This window comes from Haliotis rubra, unplaced genomic scaffold, assembly GCF_003918875.1.
Source record: "Haliotis rubra isolate DU_JTF1 unplaced genomic scaffold, ASM391887v1 Scf863, whole genome shotgun sequence".
Lineage (NCBI taxonomy): Eukaryota > Metazoa > Mollusca > Gastropoda > Lepetellida > Haliotidae > Haliotis > Haliotis rubra.
Window position 1 is genome coordinate 349794 of NW_025767594.1, and position 23615 is coordinate 373408.

The following is a 23615-nucleotide window of genomic DNA, read 5'->3' on the forward strand; positions in this document are numbered from 1 at the left end:
AGTCTTAAAATAATCAAGTCTGGACCAGACAACCTTGTGATTAACATCATAGGCATCAATCTACACAATTTGTATACAATGACATGTGTCAACCAAGACAGCGAGCCTGACCATCAGACCACTTCGTACGACAAGCATGGGTTGTTGAAGACCAATTTTAACCCAGATCTGCTCGAATGTAAAGTAATAGTTAGGATGTATTTGCTTTGAAATATGCAGCAGAGATGAAAATGTTTTTATCTGTCACTGAGTTAGGGCGGTCGGGTTAGCCTCGTAGTTTATGCATTCGCTCATCATTCTATGGGTTGAGCGAATGACACACAGTCAGGGCGGTTGGGTAGCCTAGTGGTTAAAGCATTCAACTGTCATGCTGAAGACCCAGGTTCAATTCCCCACATGGGTACAATGTGTGAAGCCCATGTATTGTGTCCCCTGCCGTGATATTGCTGGAATATTGTTAAAAAGTGGCATAGAACCTTGCTGAATCTCTCCTCAGAGTAAGTGATTATTATGGTACTCTTCTTTGACATTACAAATGTTACTCCGTGAATGAGTCACAGTAATAACTAGAATAATATATAGAGGATTTTATATGAGTGCCCATGTCATACTTACTCTTAAATGTCACAAAAACAAAGGAACTGATAATTGACTTTCGGAGTATACCCACAGAAATGCTTCCAGTGATAATCAACGGTGAATGTGTTGAGACAGTGTCGGAGTATAAGTATCTGGGAACCTTCATTGACTCTAAGCTGAACTGGAACTCTAACACTGAAGCCCTATACAAAAAGTGTCAACAACATTTTCATCACATGCGTAAACTGAGATCTTTTAATGTTAACCCATCTGTGATGTCATCTTTTTATGTAGCATTTATTCAGAGTATTTTAACATTTTCCTTCCATTGTTGGTACGGGCCTCTTTCAGTTCATCTCAAATCTCAAATAGACAAAATTGTTAACACTGCAAGTAAAATCGCTGGAGTCAGATTTGAATGTTTATCATAAATATATGAGCGGCAAATCGTGAATCAAGCTGTCAAAATCATATCTGACCGTACTCACTACTTAAATTCGGAATACAACCTCCTCCCTTCAGGCCGCTGCTACAAAGTTCCAATTGTGAAAACTAAGAGAGCCCGTACATCCTTTATTCCAAGTACCATATCTCTCTTTAACAAATGTGAAGATACCTAAATCAAAGAATTAATGTAAATATGTTTGGTATCTCTCTAATGTGTCAGTAGCTCTGCTGATGTAAAACAAATACCTGAAAAGGCATTAAAGTATTATTCTATTCTATTCTATACTATGTTTACGACACGAGTGCCTAAATGTTGGTATTTCCCGAGCACAAGCGAGGGATATGCCGACATTTAGACACGAGTGTTGTAAACATATAATGATATGAGCACGAATATAATATTCTGTTTATTACCGAAGTCGTCAAATTGAGGAAAATAAACCTAAATCTACTTTCAAACATAGGCTGGCAACTCGCCGTTACCTCATGTAGAACGCAACGTCACAGAAGAAACGTGACGTCATAGCATTGTTCATGACGTCACGTCACCCTGACAAAGTGATATTTTCCCCTAGGGCATCGTATGAAAATTATGAACCCCGATACTTTAGCTGTCGTAGGTAATATAAAAGAATTAGGTGTTGTTTACTTCTTTTGAGTGGTTTATAACTTGTTTTGATGAAGGCACCGGCCCTAGCTGTGTTCAAAAGTAAAACAGCTTAAGGCCAGACCAAATTTATTTCTTGTTTTACGGATTTTTGTCCTAAGAAAACCTAAAGGCAGGAGGGAAAAAAAAAAATAATAAAATCACCAATCAACGTAATATTCCTTCTAAATACTAATAGTATTTTACTGTTGGCAATTTGTGAAGTGTACATGGGGAAAAAAACCTTCTAAAAAAGGTTTTCTTGTAAGTTTACAGTTTTGGCCAATAAAAACATTAGCATTTTATTTTTTGAGCAAGGAAAATTAATTTAATTTTTTTTCTTATTCGACAGGCGGATCCGTAAAACAAGAAATAAAATTGGTCTGGCCTAAGAAAGATATAAAAGGATACAATGAAAAGATGTATTTTCAAAACAATGTAAAAAGTTGCCTAAGAAATGCTGTGTTTGTTTTTAAATTTTGCTTAGATTGTATAAATTTGAATGTTAATGTATTAAACTGTGATTTCAATGTTTAAGAGAGATACCGTTGTATTTGTATCCTTTACTTCAAATGATGAATGAATAATTTTTATTGCTTCAAGTTGGGAGAAGGTTAACCATGTCTTATCCTCATCAAATGACCAAAACAAATTTTGTTTTTCATGAAATCTATCAATTTGTTTCTGTCGTGTGTAAGTTGACCTCTCAGCTCTGTAATAAGAGGCTCAGTGTTTGATGGCTTGGTTGTGAACTAACACCTATCACCTGATGTACTGAGTTTCACCATTTCAATAGAAGGCCACTTTCCATTGTTCAATAGCTTTGTTCTATTGTTATGCTATCAATGGACTGTGGCAAGACTTAACTATCTGGCTGTTTTTGGCTTTTGGGTTTAGAGTATTATGTTTGGTTGATTATTGTAAATTATTTACAAAAGTATTGGAAATTTGGTTAGTTACTTGCCTTGTTGTTTCTGGAGAAAACTTTCCATTTGAGTTTGAAAACCTCCATAGGATTCATGGTTGATGTCAAGGTTGAAATTGATCTTAATTTGTATGACTTTGAGGTAAATGAAATTTATGTGTTTGATTTGGGATACTTTGGGATCCTATTTTTTCTAATACTTACTCTTAGCATATTTGATGTTTATCGTTTTCTAGGACTTAACAGTGTCAGATCAGTCATTATATAAGGAGTGGTGGGGTAGCCTTGTGGTCAAAGTGTTTGCTCGTTATGCTGAAGACCAGGGTTTGATTTTCCACAAGCTGTGAAGCCCTTTTCTGATGTCCACCACTGTGACATTGATGGAATGATGCTCATGCTGTTGATCACTGGATTGTCTGTTTCCAGACTCGATCATTTACAAACCGCTGCCACATAGCTGGCATATTGCAGAGCTAAGATTGCTTTGGGCACACGGGTCCAGGCCTGGATTGTTGCTATGTGTCTTGGTGATTGTGAGTGAGTGAGTTTAGTTTTACGCCGCACTCAGCAATATTCCAGCTATATGGCGACGTTCTGTAAATAATCGAGTCCAAACCAGACAATCCAGTGATCAACATTATGAGCATCGATCTGCACAATTGGGAACCGATGACGTTTGTCAACCAAGTCAGCGAGCCTGACCATGGTGATTGTGTGTCAGACTAGCTACTCATACTATCCACCACAGGTTTCCCTAGCAGGACCAAGTTCTTCCCACTGTTGTGATATAGCTGAAATATTCTCAGACAGTAAAACCAAATCCTGTCACAGTGTCACTGAGATAGGGCCATTTAGTATGCCTAAGGGAAAAGTTCGTCAATGTGATTTTAGTGCTATGACTGTCTTTAAGTACCTTAACATAGACCGCCATATAGCTGGAATATTGCTGAGTGCGGCGTAAAACTAAACTCATTCACCTGAACATAGAGATTTTTGTATAACTAAGAATTTTTCGAGGAAATGGACTCTTCATGTTAAGTTCACACATAATATATCTGGGGGAAAAAATGGGGTAAGTAAAAAATGTAGCATATAGTGGAATTTCTAGTAAAAATATATTGTAGACATGTTAAGCTTTTCACTATAATCTTTTCTTTTGTCAAAGGACATTTTATGTTAACTTATTTCTTCAGCAAGCTCTGTATTTGGGGAAGTGAAACAAGGGAAATAACTCTGTATGGCCTAACAAGATGAGGCTGTTAAATCACTTCAACTGTCAAGGCATTTCAGTTTTAGGATTATACTGGCAAAAATTGATGTCTTAATAAAGTAGTGAGTGAGTGAGTGAGTTATGTTTTAATCTTCTTTTAGCAATATTCCAGCAATATCATGGCGGGGGACACCAAAAATTGGCTTCACACATTGTATCAATGTGTGGAATCAAACCCGGGTCTTTAGCATGAAGAGTGAATGCTAGTAAAGTAGCAAAAGCTTGTTAATTACATTTCTCCCAGAAAAAGCTGCCATTGGATGCAATGACCTGCACTGAGTGATGAAGTAATGGGTCTTTGACGCTGCTATGTCTAAAATATATACCTTCACCAAATGGACACAAATCCTGTCTTAGGAGCACTAGTATCACTAAGTGCTTTAAATGGCAATGGAACTTAGGTCAAGTCCTTTGAAAAGTAAAATGACTCTTCATTTGTGTGTGAAATACTGTAGTAATTTAAGCATTCATTTCTCATGTCAAAGATCCCTGAAGATCTAGGTTAGAATTGGTCTTCATCAACCCATGCTTGTCATTAGAGGATCGGGTGGTAAGGCTTGCTGACTTGGTTGACACATGTCATAACATCCCAGTTGCATAGGTCAATGCTCATGCTGTTGATCACTGGATTGTCTGGTCAAGACAAGATTATTTACAGACCGGCGCCATATAGCTGGAACATTGTTGAGCTCAGTACTAGACATCCAACCAGTCTTGTGTCTGGGGCATTGCAAGAAGTAACATAAAATCATTCATTTCTTGTTGTAACCTTCACCAAAGCTTAATTATATATTTCAGGATATTTCCCATAACACTTTGTTTGGTCTCCTTTATTGCCATTTATCAAAACAGTAACCATTTTATGTTGACAGGTTTAAAGTTTTCATGGCAAGAATCCCTGAAACACGGAAAATGTTCAAATCAATTTTCTTGATTGATCATTCTATTTTGGTGGACTTCAAGAATAGAAAGATACAACAACAATATTAAAATAATAACTACTGCAACTTGTCCACAATTTGTTGATAAATCATCAGACTTCTGCATTATGAGTACTTTTTACTGTAATATTGCTTTGTTAAACGTCCTGTACAAAATCAGTGTTTATTTTTCATTAACTATCCAAACCAAATCTGCACAAAATCAGCATGTATTTTTATCACTTAACCGACCAAACCAATGCTGCACTCGGTGAATATTTTTCTTACTTAACCATATTTTGACCTTTATAGTGAGTGAGTGAGTTTAGTTTTACGCCACACTCAGAAATATTCCAGCTATATGGTGGTGGTCTGTAAATAATTTGAGTCTGGATCAGACAATCCAGTGATCAACAGCATGAGCATCGATCATCGATGACATGTGTCAACCAAGTCAGCCAGCCTGTCCACCCGATCCCATTAGTCGCCTCTTACGACAAGCATAGTCGCCTTTTGTGGCAAGCATGGGCTGCTGAAGACCTATTCTACCCTGGGTCTTCACCGGTCTGACCTTAATGAACTGATTGAGTCTTGTCTCTGACAGGAATGTAGAAGTTGGAGGAGCTCAGAGACAAAATACAAAAATACTATCTTCTTTAACATTTGTAACCATATGTCAAAGAAAGAGAGGGCTGGAAGTAACTGTGAAACTCTTATCACAAACAAGTACGAAGTTATGAAAAAATAGTTTCATGTTTAGATAGCTAATTGGTAAGCAAAAAATGTAAAATCCACATATAAAAATGTGTTTTGCCAATTTTATGATGATTTTTCTATTGAGATTATTATTATGCCACAAATGATGTCAATGTGATATCAAGTGATGAGTTTTGTGTGTTGGACATTAGGCCAATCATTATGTTTGATTTGTAGGATCACAGATATTCTCTCTCCTCCCCCACACACACACACTATGTAAAATTCCTCCTATATGTCATTCACACAGAATTATTTTGAGATTACTGTGTTTTAAAACAAAATGTCTGTAAAACTCACTTGTTATCTCCTACAAGTAACATTTGTATAAGCAATCTTGAAATCAGACTGAAATAAATAGAAACTGATGCCACTTTATTTTTACGTTTATATTCATTTATATTACTTCTGACAATAATACATCTCAGCTTCAACAATCTTTTGAAAATGGCAATACTGTAGACATGAACAGTGACAGTCCTGTGATTGTTGTTTCAAACTACTTCCTGGTCTGTTTACAGAGCCCATTTACACTGTCTCCCACTGAGCTTATGCTGGAGTATTGCTAAACTCACTCACTCACTGACTCACTCTTGCAGAGGCCACATCGGTGAAGCCTCTCTGTGGTGTCCGCATCATGGTATTTCTAGAATATTGCTAAGAGTGTCATAAAACTAAACTCTCTCACTCTTGCAGAGGCCACATCGGTGAAGCCTCTCTGTTGTGTCCGCATCATGGTATTTCTAGAATATTGCTAAGAGCGTCATAAAAGTAAACTCACTCACTCAATGTTACAGAGGAAGCAGAAAGATGACCACAAACCACTGGAAGAAAAGATCAAGGCCCTCAAGAAACGCAATGCTGAGCTGGCGGCCATTGCACGGAGGCTGGAAGAGAAGGCCAAACATTTGCAGCAAGAAAATACAAAGGTTAGAAAATAATAAAACACTTATTTGTCTTTAGATGCTTGGCTTTGAACTATTTATGCTCTTTCGAGCCTTGAGGGGCAGTGGGGTAGCCTAATGGTTAAAGCGTTGGCTCGTCATGCCGAAGACCCGGGTTCGAATACCCACATGGGTACAATGTGTGAAGCCCATTTCTGGTGTCCCCTGTCGTGATGTTGCTGGAATATTGCTAAAAGCGGTGTAAAACCAAACTCAGTCAGTCAGTCTTTCGAGCCTTGACGAGGAGGATGAACTTGGTGAAAGGTCAAGAGACCATGATGTGATGTTCTGGGGATTTTGGTCGCCTGTCTTTCTGTGATTTTATCACCTTTATGTTAGTTGCTTTTGAATCTGTTAACAAAAACGGTTGATGAAAAAGTCTGAAATAGTTTTTATTATTATTTGTTAAACTCAGAAGTCATTTTAGACCTAAATTATATCAGCTGAAAGGGAGATTAGGTGGCAGGTAAAGGGTATATCAAGGGGAGACAACTTGGGGACTGCTTCCTGTTGAGACCTGGCTGCGTTATGAAATTGTGGTACATAGCAGTTTAGTTATTGCAATAGGTCAGATAATGTCTGCTAGGGGAATTCTAGGTCAAATAGGACCGCCTCCGTGGTGTAGTGGTTAGCGCATCCGCCCTGAGAGCGGAAGGTCGCGGGTTCGATCCCCGACCGCGTCATACCAAAAGACGTTAAAATATGGTACTTGTTGGTCCCTGCCTGGCGCTCGGCATTAATGGATACAACAAAGACTGGTCGGCTCGGAGTCAGTATAATGTGTCTGAGTGGGGTATTCATGCTTCACTGCAGCATGGTATCTCAGTGGGCTAGCACTATAAAACCAGCTGCAGTCTGGGCTAGTACAAGCTGCCGCACATACACATACACACGCATGCACGTCGTCATATGAGCGAAATATTCTCAAGCATGACGTTAAACCCAATTTCACCTCACCTCACCTGGGTCAAATAGGCTCATGACACTCATTGTTGCCTTGACTACCAGCAAAGATTGGATGGTAACAGTGAATATCAGTGGTGTGGTTTATTTGTTGCTCTTGCTGTCAACCACTGATTTGCTAGACTTTTTTTACAGGCTGCTACAAAATTGCTGAAATGTGTTACTCAATGACAGGAATATATTACTGAGTATCGGGCAATGACACACAATTCTATAACCTTACACGTCAAAATTTTCTTTGTCTCTGGGGAGGTGGGGTAACCTAGTGGTTAAAGTGTTCGCATGTCACACCGAAGGCCCAGGTTCGATTCCCCACATGTGTACAATTTTTTAAGCCCATTTCTGGTGTACCCCGGCATGATATTGCTGGAATATTGCTAAAAGCAGCTTAAAACCATACTCACTCACCAATTATCTTTGCTTCTGTAGATGGCTTGGGTAATTTCATGGAGTCATGGGAAATCGATTGTTAAAGTCCAGGTTTGATTCTGTATATGGCTACAAACTTTCGAGCAGCACAAAAAAAATGAACTCATCGCTGTTTGGGAGTTAAGGGAGGTAACTATGTAATCATAATTGCTTATTACATATTAAACTGAGAAAATTTAGGGATCATGAAATTTTTGGGTGATTTTTTTATGACATTGTGTGCTGCGACATCGGTACAAAAAACATTCCCAAAATGTTCACGATCCCTAAAATATTTTGTTTGGTAAAAGTTTGGAGAGATGTGAAAACAGTAGTGAGTAAGGTTTTTACGCTGCTTTTAGCAATAATCCACCAGTATCACAGTGGGGGACACCAGAAATGGGCTTCATACATTGTACCCATGTGAGGAATCAAACCCGGATCTTCGGCGTGATGAGTGACGCTTTAACCACTAGGCTACCCACTGTCCTATGAACACATTAAGCCGGCACATATTACTAAAGTGCATTCATTATCAATTATTTTGGGTTTCACCAATGTCGTATATTTCCTGCATCAATTTTGTGCACCAATAATACGATTTCTGTGACTTGTGAGTCTGCAATAACAAAAAAGACCTCTCTATTTCTAATAACAGAAAACAAAAGAAGAAGGTCTTCCCGATTCAGACCAGCTCAAACGACTTTTTGCTCGACAACGAGCAAAAGACCTTGCAGACCATACCAAGAGCATGCTGACGAAAGATCGAGAGATCGAGGATCTACGCAAAAAATGTCAAGAACTCGCTGATCAGCTCAGCAATGGAGAGTATCTTATACCGGAGGTAAGTGAAGCTGTGTGCACTAAGCCATCTAGCTGTGGGTGTTCTTAACTTGTTTCGAGTGTTATTAAACAACCCAAACTGAGAAATCTTGTTTCATATCAAAGGACAGACATCTATATATAGACTTTAGACAGTTTTAATTTTAGGCTTTCCATTGCAAGTGCATGTGTATTTTTAAAAAATTTTAACAGTTGTGGTTTCTTTGAAATCAAGCTTCAAATTGTAAATCATGTTACCAATATTTTATACAACACACATCTTATCAGTTTTGGGTTTGATTTGGTTAGTTATTTTACGCCGCATCCATCAATATTTCAGCTATATGGTGGTATCGTGTCAGGACCAGACAATCCAGTGATCAACAGCATGAGCATTGATCTGCGAAATTGGGAACCAATGACATGTGTCAACCAAGTCAGTGAATCTGACCACCCAATTCCGTTAGTTGCTTTAGTTACTGAAGATCAATTCTATCCCGGATCTTCATGGGTGCATCTTAACAGTTGCTTCTTGACTAAAGGCAGGATTTTGGGCAGTTTTCTTTGTCATTTTTTACAAGTGGCTTTCGACAAAAGCTGAGCATGGAGATGAGCCTCATGTAAAACTATATGACTGACATCTTGAGGCAGAATTCTAAGGCATAGTCACTGAATAAATGTAACTTTGATGGTAACAAAAACTTTACTTCTATAAGAGACCAATGAGATAGGATATTTATGCCTGTTAAAATCTAGTCAACCATGAAGCTGTCCATATAATTTTGTTAAGTTTCTCCTCTGTGCTCAGTTTTAGAGGGAAAGCCACTTAAAAATGAAAAATAAATAGCCAAAAATCTTGATGTTACTCTTTTATTCAAGAACACAACTAAGATGTCTCTTGTTTTATGAAATATTTGTAAAATTGTACCATGTGTGGAGTCAAACCTGGACCTTCAGCATGCCAAGTGAACACATGAACCACTAGGCTAACCCACCCCCAGACAGTAGTGGGAATAGGTCCCACCAATAATGATAAACATAGTTGGATACAGAGTGCCTTTCTGTGTAACTTACGCTGATTTCACAAGACATTTGCCGATCAATTAAATCAATAGCCATACAACAATGCACATCAGGGGACTGGGGAGTGTTTAGCATATGCATAGTCTTCGAATGGTTTGGGTTTGGGTATACAGAAAGATTTGGTCTCCAGCTGTCTAAACAAAGAAAATCTCTGTTCTGATACACAGAAAACAGCCATGTTGTGACCATAGAATCTGAGAAAATTCAGTGCAGAATTCTGACCCAGGGTCTTGATTTTCGAAGCTCTCTTAGCCCTAAGATATTCGTAAGTTAATGTATGGCACTTACGACTATCTTAGCGCTAAGAGAGCTTCGAAAATCTAGGCCCAGGATGTCAGACTTGATGAGGATTGGGTGGACACTATGTGTATGTGTGTTATAGTCAGAGTGCGAGTATGGTTTTACGCCGCTTGTAGCAATATCATGGAGGGGGACACCAGAAATGGGCTTCACACATTGTACCCATGTGGGGAATTGACCCTGGGTCTTCTGCATGACAAGGGAATGCTTTAACCACTAGGTTACCTAACCACCCTGACTGTGTGTCACAGGCCCGAACAACCCGTGAAGATCCGGGTTACAATTAGTCTTCAACAACCCATGCTTGTCGTACGAGGCGACTAACGGGATCGGGTGATCAGGCTCTGACTTGTTGACACAGGTCATTATATCCCAGTTTCGTAGATCGATGCTCATGCTGTTGATCACTAGATTGTCTGGTTCAGACTTGATTATTTACAGACCACCACTGTATGGCTGGAATATCGCTGAGTGCCGTATTGAACAACAAACAAACATCAAGACCAAGCAACATATATCATAGTCCAAACTGCCATTTTGACATAATATAAGGCCAGGCCAATTTTATTTATTTCTTTTTTTCAAGAATGAGAAAGAAAAAAAAATGACCCCACTCAAGAAATAAAATCCTCATGTTTTTATTGGCCAAAAATGTAAACTTACAAAAAGGATTGTTTTGGATTGTTTTTTGTCCCATATACACTTCATAATTGCCTACAATAGAATACTTGTAGTGTTTTAAAGGAATATTACTTTGACTGGTGATTTTTATTTTTATTTTTTTTCCCTCCTGCCTTTAGGTTTTCTGAGGACAATCTGTAAAACAAGAAATAAAATTGGTCTGCACTAAGAGTTAACTACGATGTACGGCTTATGTTAGGGCACTCCAACCTGGTTTCTGTTCGTTGAAATAGTTAGGATCCTACTTGCACTAGCCTAGTCAAGCCATGGTCAACAAACATTCTAATAACCAACACTGTTGAAATTACATTTTAAACGGGGGGAAAAATGTTCCATCATTGCCAGGCGGTATCTAAAAGTCAATTACTTAATGTACAATCAAAGACAAAAGAGCCATGTTTCATGTGAGAATCAAGAAATGTCAAACCAAATTCTGGAATTCTCGCATCAGGAACTGACAATAATTATACTTTTATTAGTAGGAGAGAAATGTCAAAGTTATCAGCTTTTGAGACAAGATTGATATTATTTGACATAAAAAGGAAAATAGTGCTTCATTTCTGAGCCTGATAGGGTAATGTCATTTCAGCCATACTGGCAACATCTTGCAAGAAGATGTACCTTTATTAAGGTAACATAAAATTTTGGGTTTGTTTATTACGAATTGTCGGTGACGAATTTGTGTTGAAAGTTTAATGTTTTACTGGTTATATATATATTTTGTTTTTATAACTGATTCCAAATTTTAGTTAAAGGAAGAGGAATGAATCAAGAATCATGTGGAAGTCCATCTAAGCCCTGTGATCCAATATTGTTGATTTGAATCCCCTGTGACCTAAGATTGTTGATTTGATTTGAATCCCCTGTGACCTAAGATTGTTGATTTGATTTGAATCCCCCATGACCTAAGATTGTTGATTTGAATCCCCCATGACCTAAGATTGTTGATTTGAATCCCCCATGACCTAAGATTGTTGATTTGAATCCCCATGACCTAAGATTGTTGATTTGAATCCCCTGTGACCCAAGATTGTTAATTTGAATCCCCATGACCTAAGATTGTTGATTTGAATCCCCATGACCTAAGATTGTTGATTTGAATCCCCTGTGACCCAAGATTATTGATTTGAATCCCAAAACCTAAGATTGTTGATTTGATTTGAATCCCCTGTGACCTAAGATTGTTGATTTGATTTGAATCCCCTGTGACCTAAGATTGTTGATTTGAATCCCCTGTGACCTAAGATTGTTGATTTGATTTGAATTTGAATCCCCTGTGACCCAAGATTGTTGATTTGAATCCCCATGACCTAAGATTGTTGATTTGAATCCCCATGACCTAAGATTATTGATTTGAATCCCCATGACCTAAGATTGTTGATTTGAATCCCCTGTGACCTAAGATTATTGATTTGAATCCCCTGTGACCCTGATTTGACCCTGTGACCTAAGATTGTTGATTTGAATCCCTGTGACCCAAGATTATTGATTTGAATCCCCATGACCCAAGATTATTGAGAATCCTCAGACCTAAGATTATTGATTTGAATCCCCTGTGCCCCAAGATTATTGATTTGAATCCCCTGTGACCTAAGATTATTGATTTGAATCCCCTGTGACCCAAGATTATTGATTTGAATCCCCATGACCTAAGATTGTTGATTTGAATCCCCTGTGACCCAAGATTATTGATTTGAATCCCCATGACCTAAGATTGTTAATTTGAATCCCCATGACCTAAGATTGTTGATTTGAATCCCCTGTGACCCAAGATTATTGATTTGAATCCCCATGACCTAAGATTGTTGATATGAATCCCCATGACCCAAGATTATTGATTTGAATCCCCTGTGACCTAAGATTATTGATTTGAATCCCCTGTGACCCAAGATTATTGATTTGAATCCCCATGACCTAAGATTGTTGATTTGAATCCCTTGTGCCCCAAGATTATTGATTTGAATCCCCATGACCTAAGATTGTTGATTTGAATCCCCTGTGACCCAAGATTGTTGATTTGAATCCCCATGACCTAAGATTGTTGATTTGAATCCCCATGACCCAAGATTATTGATTTGAATCCCCTGTGACCTAAGATTATTGATTTGAATCCCCTGTGACCCAAGATTATTGATTTGAATCCCCATGACCTAAGATTGTTGATTTGAATCCCCTGTGACCCAAGATTATTGATTTGAATCCCCATGACCTAAGATTATTGATTTGAATCCCCTGTGACCTAAGATTGTTGATTTGAATCCCCTGTGACCCAAGATTATTGATTTGAATCCCTGTGACCTAAGATTATTGATTTGAATCCCCATGACCTAAGATTGTTGATTTGAATCCCCATGACCTAAGATTGTTGATTTGAATCCCCATGACCTAAGATTATTGATTTGAATCCCCTGTGACCTAAGATTATTGATTTGAATCCCCTGTGACCAAAGATTATTGATTTGAATCCCCATGACCTAAGATTGTTGATTTGAATCCCCTGTGACCCAAGATTATTGATTTGAATCCCCTGTGACCTAAGATTATTGATTTGAATCCCCACGACCTAAGATTGTTGATTTGAATCCCCATGACCTAAGATTGTTGATTTGAATCCCCTGTGACCTAAGATTATTGATTTGAATCCCCTGTGACCCAAGATTATTGATTTGAATCCCCATGACCTAAGATTGTTAATTTGAATCCCCTGTGACCTAAGATTGTTGATTTGAATCCCCATGACCTAAGATTGTTGATTTGAATCCCCTGTGACCCAAGATTATTGATTTGAATCCCCTGTGACCTAAGATTGTTGATTTGAATCCCCCATGACCTAAGATTATTGATTTGAATCCCCATGACCTAAGATTATTGATTTGAATCCCCTGTGCCCCAAGATTATTGATTTGAATCCCCATGACCTAAGATTGTTGATTTGAATCCCCATGACCTAAGATTGTTGATTTGAATCCCAGTTGACTCAGATTGAGTCTAGGTATGTCAGCATAGGTTTGAACATTGGAGATATGTATCACTTTTCTTCCACATCAAGCAGACTGTCGTATAACTGTAATGCTGTTCAAAATTTTAAACTCTAATAAACCCCAACAGCTAGTTTTAATCTGTCATCTCAATTAACTCATGGGGCTGTGGTGTAGCCTAGTGGTTAAAACGTTTGCTTGTCACGCCAAAGTCCTGGGTTCGATTCTCCACATGGGTACAATGTGTCAATGTGTCCACCCGCCGTGATATAGCTAGAATATTACTAAAAGCGGCATAAAACTAAACTCACTCACTCACTCACACAGGAATTGTTTTGTACTGTATATTTAAAGATATATATTAATCTTGTTTGTTTGTTGTGAACACCACTCCCCGCCTTTTCCCAGCTGTATGATGGCAGTTTAACTGAGTCTGGACCAGACAATCCAGTGATCAACATCATGAACATCGATATACGCAATTGGGATACGATGACATGTGTCAACCAAGTCAGAGAGTCTGACCACCCGATCTCGTTTGTCCCCTCGGTCAACAAGTGTGGGTCGCCTCGACCAAGTCTAACCTGGACCTTTATTGGTTTTAGTTGTACTGAATGAAATAGTTTTATGATAATATCGGGTAAAACAGACAAACCGCTTTGTCATATGTTCAAATAATGACCAAATTTAACTTGTTTCATTCAATGTGTTTTTAGTTCAAGCTTTGTTTCCTCATCAAGTGGTTATTCAGCCAAACTGCAAGAGCATATTCCATCTGTGATAAACGATTAATATTACATCAATCTTGCAGTTTTATGAATTACCATGAATCTTGAATTACCTTTGATGTGAGTTGTTGGATTGCATCCATTAAGCAAGAGTTTTTCCATTTAATGAGAAAAAAGCTCTCCAATCTTGCAAATAATTCCATGAGAATGTTTCAGTGAGAAGGGAAATGGTTTTATTTGATTCTGATGTAAAAGAGTGGCCATTCATATTGTTTAGGTTACATTTAGCTTGTTAAAGTTTCAGTGATCTGAACACTGCATTAAGTGAAGGTTTGTAGGTCGGAGACAGTGAGGTGAAGTAGGGTTTAAAGTTATTGCACTTATAAAGTGACATGAGTGCATATGTAACTGTGCCTGCATCCATGGCTTAATGCATCCATTAGAGCCGGTATTGGAGAGAATTTTCATATTGCGATATTTTGCGATGCGAAAGCATATATTGTGATATGTATTGCAATATATTGCAAGAATTATTTTTTTTAACAAAAAACTAATTATAATCGAGTTAATGCTTGATTTATAAAGCAAAAACACAACAAAATCACTGTGCTTGATTAAGCTTTAATAAAAACTTTTAATCATGACAAAATAAAAATGTAATTAATATTTGGCACAAATGAAACAAGGAAGTGTCAGATTTACGAGTGTTACGAAGTTTTCCGAATGCATGTCAAAATATCTGTTTTTGATCAGCGTATTGCAATAGTTATCGTTTTCAGGTCTGAACCAGTAAATACCGGTAAACCGGTTATATTGCGCAGCCCTAGCATCCATGGCTTAATGCTTAATGCATCCATGGCTTCCATGTGTGCCTGTAACTTCTGTCAGTCCTATGGTGCTAGACCATCAGGATACCATGACACAGTTTAAGGTGAAATTGGGTTTAACATCGTACTTAAGAAATATTCGCTCATATGACGACGTGCATGTGTGTGTATGTGTATGTGCGGCTGCTTGAACTAGCCCAGACTTAAGCTGGTTTTATAGTGCTAGCCCACTGAGATACCATGAGCAGTTAAGCATGGATACCCCACTCAGACACATTATGCTCACTCTGAGCCTACTCCATTAATGCTGAGCGCCACTAAGGGACCAACAAGTACCATATTTTAACGTCTTTGGTATGACGCGCCCGGGATTGAACCCGCGACCTTCCGCTCTCCGTGCGGACTCTCTAATCACAACACTACGGAGGTGGTCGAGTTTCACATGGACACACCACACAGACACTGATTCCTTGCCAATGTATTTGTACCTTTTTGCAACTACTTTTATCCACCATTGGATGGATTGAATAAACTTTTTCGCTTTTTGTTAAAGTTGAGTATGCCAACATGTTTGTCATAAGAGGTGATATTATAGCTCATGGATCGGACAGGCATAGTGACTGGGTTGAATTGTTGATCATAACGCATCAACAAGTGCGTTCGTTCACCCAGCAGTGAATGGGTACCAAGTGGGATAAGCTGGTGTATTAACCTTCTAGCTTCTCAGGGGGCAGTGGGGTAGCCTAATGGTTAAAGCGTTGGCTCGTCGCGCCGAAGACCCGGGTTCGAATCCCCACATGGGTACAATGTGTGAAGCCCATTTCTGGTGTCCCCTGCCGTGATGTTGCTGGAATATTGCTAAAAGTGGCGTAAAACCAAACTCAGTCAGTCAGTCTAGCATCTCAGCTTGGGTTAACTGGTGTAATAATGTGTGCGCTTTGTGAATAATTCATCATTGGGGTGGATATTAGGGGCTCAACAAATGCATTATACATATTTGCATTATCATGGGATGTGTTCATGATATCGATCACATAATGTCAAGTCCAGATTTGAAGATTTTCAGGCTGCTGCCATATTGCTGGAATATTATTGGGTACATCATTGAACAACAAGCATAAATCCTACTGCTTTTTTCAAATATTTATGTTCACCTTAAAAAAATGTTTTCAGAATATCCAAGTTTATGAGGAAAAGGAAGAGCTCGTCACAATCATCAAACAAGCTGCCAAAGAGAGGCTCCAGCTCGAACGCCAAGTGGCGAAAAGTAAACCAGGGGAGGTAAGTCACGTTTAATCTTCTGGGGAGGGGTGTAGATACCATGAATTTATTTACATTCAGCAGGTTGATTTGACAACACGTGTTCAGCCCATATACTTCCACTTTGCTTGACAAAGGCGCTCAGTTTGGAGTAGAAGACAAATCCTGCTTCTGATCGTGTTTGGTTTGTTATTTCTCTCTTTAACTTTGGGACATCTCATCAAAGACAAGTACCGTATATGACCATAGATAACCCGAAGGATGCCAAAAACCTGTTGAAGGGGGGTCGGCTTTTCTACAGGTTCCAAGTTAAGGCCATTGCTTATCTATGAGATTGGCTTACCTACTGTCATATACAGTTACGAAAGTGTAGAATTCAGAGAATTTGGAGTATAAGAACCAAGACCAACTGACTTGTTATTCTCTGTTGATGAAACTGGCCAAAATTGCCTTCCGTGTTGTCGTCAAGTGTCTCCATGTGCCATTGTCAACTGGTGGGGGTTTAAGAATGGAAGAGAGTCTTGAAGATGAGCCAATATCAGGATTACCCTCAACTGTCACTGTGTACTAAGGAATATATTCATAAAATGAATTATTGATAATCGACTTACCACTTCACGTAGTCACTAGAGTTGGCGTCTCCATGAGAGAGATGAGGCAGGAACTGGGAACGACAAAGGTTCAGTACAGAGTTCCAAGGCTTCTGATTCCAGATTAGAAGTACTTCAAGGTTTATTATCTACTGTGATAATTTATGTCGCTTTGAAGCAGACCTTGTGAGTTTGTTGAGTGACTTGTTTTTATATGTCTGGGTTCACCACTATGAATGACTAAAAAAGTGTGGATTCACCACTATGAATGAGTAATTATAATTATGGGTTCACTACTATAAATGGCCGAACAACTGTGGGTCCACCACTGTCAATGACTAAATAGTTGTGAACAAAAATGGAAACGTCTCCTCTGATGAAGAAGACAAAGACTGTTTCCGCAAGGCGATGTCTTGGTTTTCTGTGATATCTGAAGAAACCATGAAAGGTCATAGGTTTAACTGCCAGTATGAAGCAAGGAGTCCATAATTGTGTGAGAATATCAAGGCTAAATGTTGTGGAAAACTCACTAAAGGTTTGATGTTTCATCAGAACAATGCACCAATGTACAAGTCTGTTGTTACCATGACTACACTGCAGGGTACCAAAACGTGCTGAGTGTAGCATCAAAAAACAAACGATTGATACAGAGTGCCACTTTTGCTGGGAACTTTTGCCTGGTCATGCTCAGTGTTAAACCATAAGATTTCCATCTTTCACCAATGTTGTCCACCATAGAGATATTTTAGCCATCCCTGGTATCAATAGACATGGCTTTGGTTTCTCCTTTCACATAATAGGTTGTATTATTTTACGCATATTACCTTGATTAAAACTGGTTGACAGAAATATGGAAACCTTAGTAACACGCTTTTAGCAATATTCCAGCAACATCGCGGTGGGGGACACCACGAATGGGCTTCACACACTGTACCCATTTTGGGAAATGAGCCCAGGTTTACGGCATGATGAGCGAACGCTTGAACCACTAGGCTACCCCAACACCACACCTGATAATTCTGTGAATCAGTGAAACAGAAATGATTAAGTTGGCCATTTTTCTCCAGACTGATTCTCAAATTAAAGGGAAGTAACTCTAATATGAAGTTGTTGTCATTCTTGGTTATCCACTCACAAAAAGGTCTGAAATTCGTAACCAACTGTAACTATAGCAACTATCAGTTGTTGTTCATACTAACAACAATGCTTTTGGACTTTTAAAAATTCCTATCAAAATATGACAGCAAACCATTACAATACATTGATAGTCTGATGTATAATTACACTCCTGATGATGATGATGATGATGATGATGATGATGACTGCTAATGGTGATGATGACGATGATGATGACAAGGAGGAGGAGGACTTGCCTCCAACTGTGTATGTGGTGAATGTTAACAAATCGGGTATTATAGCATGTGAAGCACCCGTTTTTCACCAACCAGTCCCTCATAAACAAACCTCTGCTTTAATGTAGTTATGTAATGTCCTGGTACAAACTGTTTTTGTGTGAACTCATTTCAAATTTCGAAAATTTATGCTGTGAGCTTCAACAACTGGACTGCATGTCCTTGTCCATGTCCTTGTCCATGTCCTTGTCCAGGTTAATGAGTCAGAACCAAGAGTATACTTCTGTCAATCAGACGTTTTATCCATTGTTATTTTTAAGGACCAGTGAATCTTCAATGGCTCTTCAAACTGCAATAATTAAGACTTAGCGTCAGCTGAAATAAATGATTCATCAATGGGAACAGGTGAAATGGGGGCAGGTGCTTGAAGGGGGCTAATTACCCCGGAGCTGCGACTAAAGTGTGCTTTCAAATACTGATGGGCGGCCATCAATAGCTTAATGGTTCTCAGGCATGAAGGTGGAGGAAATCGAAGAAGCCACTCTCGCAATCAACACAATTTAAAATGAGAGTGAGAAGCATTTTACAGCAACAGTTTGTAACTTTAGATGCTGTAGTTCAAATCTGGTGTCGAATTGATTTCTTGAGTTAAGATGGGGTAACTTCTGACAGTGGTAATGAGATAATATGTCTAGCTATCATGTTTGTTTAACTTTGACATTAGTACATGGCAGGTGTTATATCACTGTCATTTGTAGGAGAACCGTGAAGGTCTGTTCAAATAGGTCTGCAGCAGGTCATGATTGTGGTAAGAGGCAACTAATCGGATCGGTGGTCGAGCTCGCTGACTTGGTTGACACATGTCATAGTATCCCAGTTGTAGAGACAGATGCATATTAAACACTAGGTTGACTAGTCTGGAAATCCTGTGGAAATCCCTTTGGGTAACACTAATGGAAATCCTGTGGATAGCGCCTGTGGAATCCCCTCTGGGTGAAACCCATGGAAACTATGTTGGTGACACAGTGGCGACATCTTGTGAGTGAGTGAGTGAGTATGGTTTTACGCCGCTTTTAGCAATATTCCAGCAATATCACGGCGGGGGACACCAGAAATGGGCTTCACACATTGTACCCATATGGGGAATCGAACCGGGCCTTCAGCCTGACGAGCGAACGCTTTAACCACTAGGCTACCCTGTCGCCCCGGCGACATCTTGTGAATCCCTGTGGTCATCTTTCTGGGTTATCTGTGATTGTTACACCTTCTGGATCATCCCATTAAGTCATCATAATCATGTACATTATTAGGTCTCCTGTGTAGAACTACTGATGATCATCAGTCAGCAAATATCACAAGACTTGAAAGTAATCTAGCTCAAATAAGATAAAATAAGTTCTTATCACTATAATGATGAGTTGACGTGAAAGCAGTACTTATTGCCTTTGGCTGAATATTATGAGACTGTTAAAACATATGACTTCCATGACCTTTCAGCTTATGTAAATGTATCTCTGAATGCAGGACAATCTTTGGATTTATTCATGAGATACTGACAATCAACACTGAGTTGATGATTTCAGATAAGGATGTTTCCAGCTTATCTTTAAAGATAATGAAATCAGACTATGTTATCTTGTGAAAATATTTCAAAGCTAATGCTGCTTTTAAGAATCCGAAAATGGAATTTGATGATGAGTTTAGATATGATGTGGGATTGAGGTTGAACCTGTTGTGTTTCAGGAAGAGATTAAATGGAAACACGAAGAGATTATAAGTGAAAGTTTGCTTTGTACTGATTGTACAAGGATAGTATGATGAAAAACATCGCCATATTAGGTAAAGAACAATCGCCATATTGGGTAAAGAACAATTGCCATATTAGGTAAAGAACAATCGCCATATTAGTTCAAGTACAATCTCCATATTAGGTAAAGAACAATCACCATATTAGGTCAAGTACAATCTCCATATTACGTACAGAACAATTGCCATATTGGGTCAAGTACAATCTCCATATTAGGTAAAGAACAATTGCCATATTAGGTCAAGAACAATCTCCATATTAGGTAAAGAACAATTGCCATGTTTGGTCAAGTACAATCTCCATATTAGGTAAAGAACAATCGCCATATTGGTCAAGTACAATCTCCATATTAGGTAAAGAACAATTGCCATATTGGGTAAAGTACAATCGCCATATTAGGTAAAGAACAATCGCCATGTTTGGTCAAGTACAATCTCCATATTAGGTAAAGAACAATCACCATATTTGGTCAAGTACAATCTCCATATTAGGTAAAGAACAATCACCATATTAGGGTAAAGAACACTCTCCATATTTAAGGTAAGGAACAATCGCCATATTAGGTCAAGTACACTCTCCATATTTGGTAAGGAACAATCACCATATTAGGTCAAATACACTCTCCATATTTGGTAAGGAACAATCACCATATTAGGTCAAGTACACTCTCCATATTTGGTAAGGAACAATCACCATATTAGTCCAAGTACACTCTCCATATTAGGCCTAATTTTTCTATATGCATCAAAGCTAATCTCAGTACAAGGCTATAATACATTATATATGGGACATCTTGTTCTTCGAGGGGTCAGTGATCCTTTTTAACTTTTCCAAGGAGTTAAATATATCCGACCTTCTATGCCTATCAAGTCATGTTTCATATGGCTAGGATGACAATCAGACAGTAAATAGCATGCTTTTAGATTACCCGTGTCCTGTAGTGCACCGATTGGGGCTCTTATATAATGAATTTTTCATTGAATTTTATCTTTCATGAAGTATTGCTGAGTAATCAATTTGTTTTCGAGCCTTCGGAATAAGTTGTAGCAATAAATTTGGTTTATTATTGAAATAGGAGTTTGTTCTGTCAGATGTTGTATCGCCACACAAGAGATATTAACAATGATCAATTTCGTCTTCATTTCAAAGATAGTCCGGCTTTGATTAAGTGATTTTATCTCTGTATCAAGGTGATTGTGAATTGTATGGTGGTTGGTTTCATTGAATCTGTATCTTGAGATAGGAGGGGGTCTCCATGCTGATGTATTTAGAGGATATTTACGATAATGTGAATGATTTAGTGAAACTATTTTATTATGATTGAGTTTGGTGTACTTAGTTTACATTTATGATCGATGTTGTGTCTCATTCAGAGGTATATAAGGTTCAGAGAAAATGGTCTTTACTGTTCTGTTGGCGGATTATGTTCAGTTTTGTATAAGGATACCCTATTACCATATTTGTTGTAAAAATTGATCAAATCGACAGGTGGAACTTACTTGTTCTAACTGTCATCTTTTCATGGTTTCAATTTTGATGGCTGTTTTGTAACCACCCTCACTCACTCACTCACTCACAGTGATCACTTGCAGTGGGGTAGCCTAATGGTTAAAGCGTTGGCTCGTCACGCCGAAGGCCTGAGTTCGAATCCCCATATGGGTACAATGTGTGAAGCCCATTTCTGGTGTCCCCTCCCCGTGATGTTGCTGGAATATTGCTAAAAGTGGCGTAAAACCAAACTCAGTCAGTCAGTCACAGTGATCACTTACCCACTCCAGAACAAGAACTCACTCATTCACATACACACTCACTCACTCATCACTGGAACCAACTCACTCGCTCACCATGGCTCACTTACTCATCCTAGAACTAGAACTCAATTCACTCACTCACTCACCCTCAGTCACTCAACCACACTCAACCACCTGCTCACTCTCCTGTTCACTTTGAGGAATAGTAAACAAAATTCCCTTCCGATAAGAATAAGAATTTCATCTTCGGTAGAAATATAGAATTCAAACATATGTGAAATCAAAGTATATTTAGCATACTTAGCATTATGGAGGATAGCATCAAAGTGATATCTGAAACCTCTGTAACATCAGTCTCTACTGAGATTATCCTGACTGATTTCGAAACTTGACATGATGAGGCAGTGTTTGAACAGTTGACGGTTGTCAGTATTGTAGAAGTTTCATCCCTGACTCTCAGATCCACCAGCATCAGTACCAACCACTTAACTACAGGGTACATGGCCTTAAAGCCACAATAAACACATTTTGGCTTGGTTAAGCAGTTCCTTTTTCGAGTACAGGAAGTTGAACATACCATCTCGAGTTCCGCACCAAATGTCACCTGCTTGAAAATATCTCAGCACACATTCAGCATATGACATTGTGTTCAAAATGACACTACTGAATAGTGAACAATATGGTCATTTTTAATTGCTGGATGGATGTACATTTAGAAGCACAAAAAATTTACGCAAAATCTTCCAATCACAGCAGTCAGATGATTCGGTCTGGACTGAAGTGCTTGTTAAACTATGGAATATGATTTGGTAAACTGACTTGGTCCTGGAAGCTTGTCCATCTCGTCTGCAGTCATTCATGTCTGCCTGTTTCCTTCAAGAAACTTCTCTTTATTCATCACTTTGGGTACAATGTGTGAAGCCCATTTCTGGTGTCCCCAGCCGTGATATTGATGGAATATTGCTAAAAGCAGCGTAACACCATACTCACTCACTCACTCTTCATCACTTAGCTTCATTCAAGTCTTTTTTTTTGCATGAGTAATGGCATTGATCATTCGACCCGTGAAGATCCGGGTCAGAATTGATCTTCAGTAACCCATGCTTGTCGTAAGAGGCGACTTACGGGATCGGGTGGTCAGGCTCGCTGACTTGGTTGACACATTTCATCGGTTCCCAGTTGCACAGATCGATGCTCATGATGATGATCATCGGATTGTCTGGTCCAGACTTGATTCATCACATCAAAGACTCGGGTTCGAATCCCCAAATGGGTACAATATGTGAAGCCCATTTCTGGAGACCCTGTCATGATCTTGCTGGAATATTGCTAAAAGCGGCATAAAACCCAACTCACTCACTCACTTCAGACACGCCATATTTTGGATAAGAGTTATTTATTGAGGGATTGGGTTGGAGAGAGATTAAGATTGGTCATGAAAATATGACACAATCATCCTGCTTTATTTTTTTTAAATATATATATTAAACCTTTACTTGACAGAATTTTGTTGCTTTGAAAAAATGTTTCATGCATTGGAGGGTGGTATAAAATAAATTAGAGGTGTGAAGATACAGA

The 23615-nt window shown here is 38.7% G+C and overlaps 1 protein-coding gene across 1 annotated transcript in view; it reads left to right on the forward strand.

Moving 5' to 3' along the window:
* The window catches only part of LOC124263001 (peripheral-type benzodiazepine receptor-associated protein 1-like), a 48938-nt gene that overhangs the window by 14180 nt on the left and 11143 nt on the right, over positions 1-23615 (forward strand). The window contains exons 3-5 of the mRNA XM_046697616.1: positions 6341-6472; positions 8517-8702; positions 16451-16561. Coding sequence (XP_046553572.1) covers positions 6341-6472; positions 8517-8702; positions 16451-16561 — 429 coding nt within the window. The remainder of the gene's footprint in view (positions 1-6340; positions 6473-8516; positions 8703-16450; positions 16562-23615) is intronic.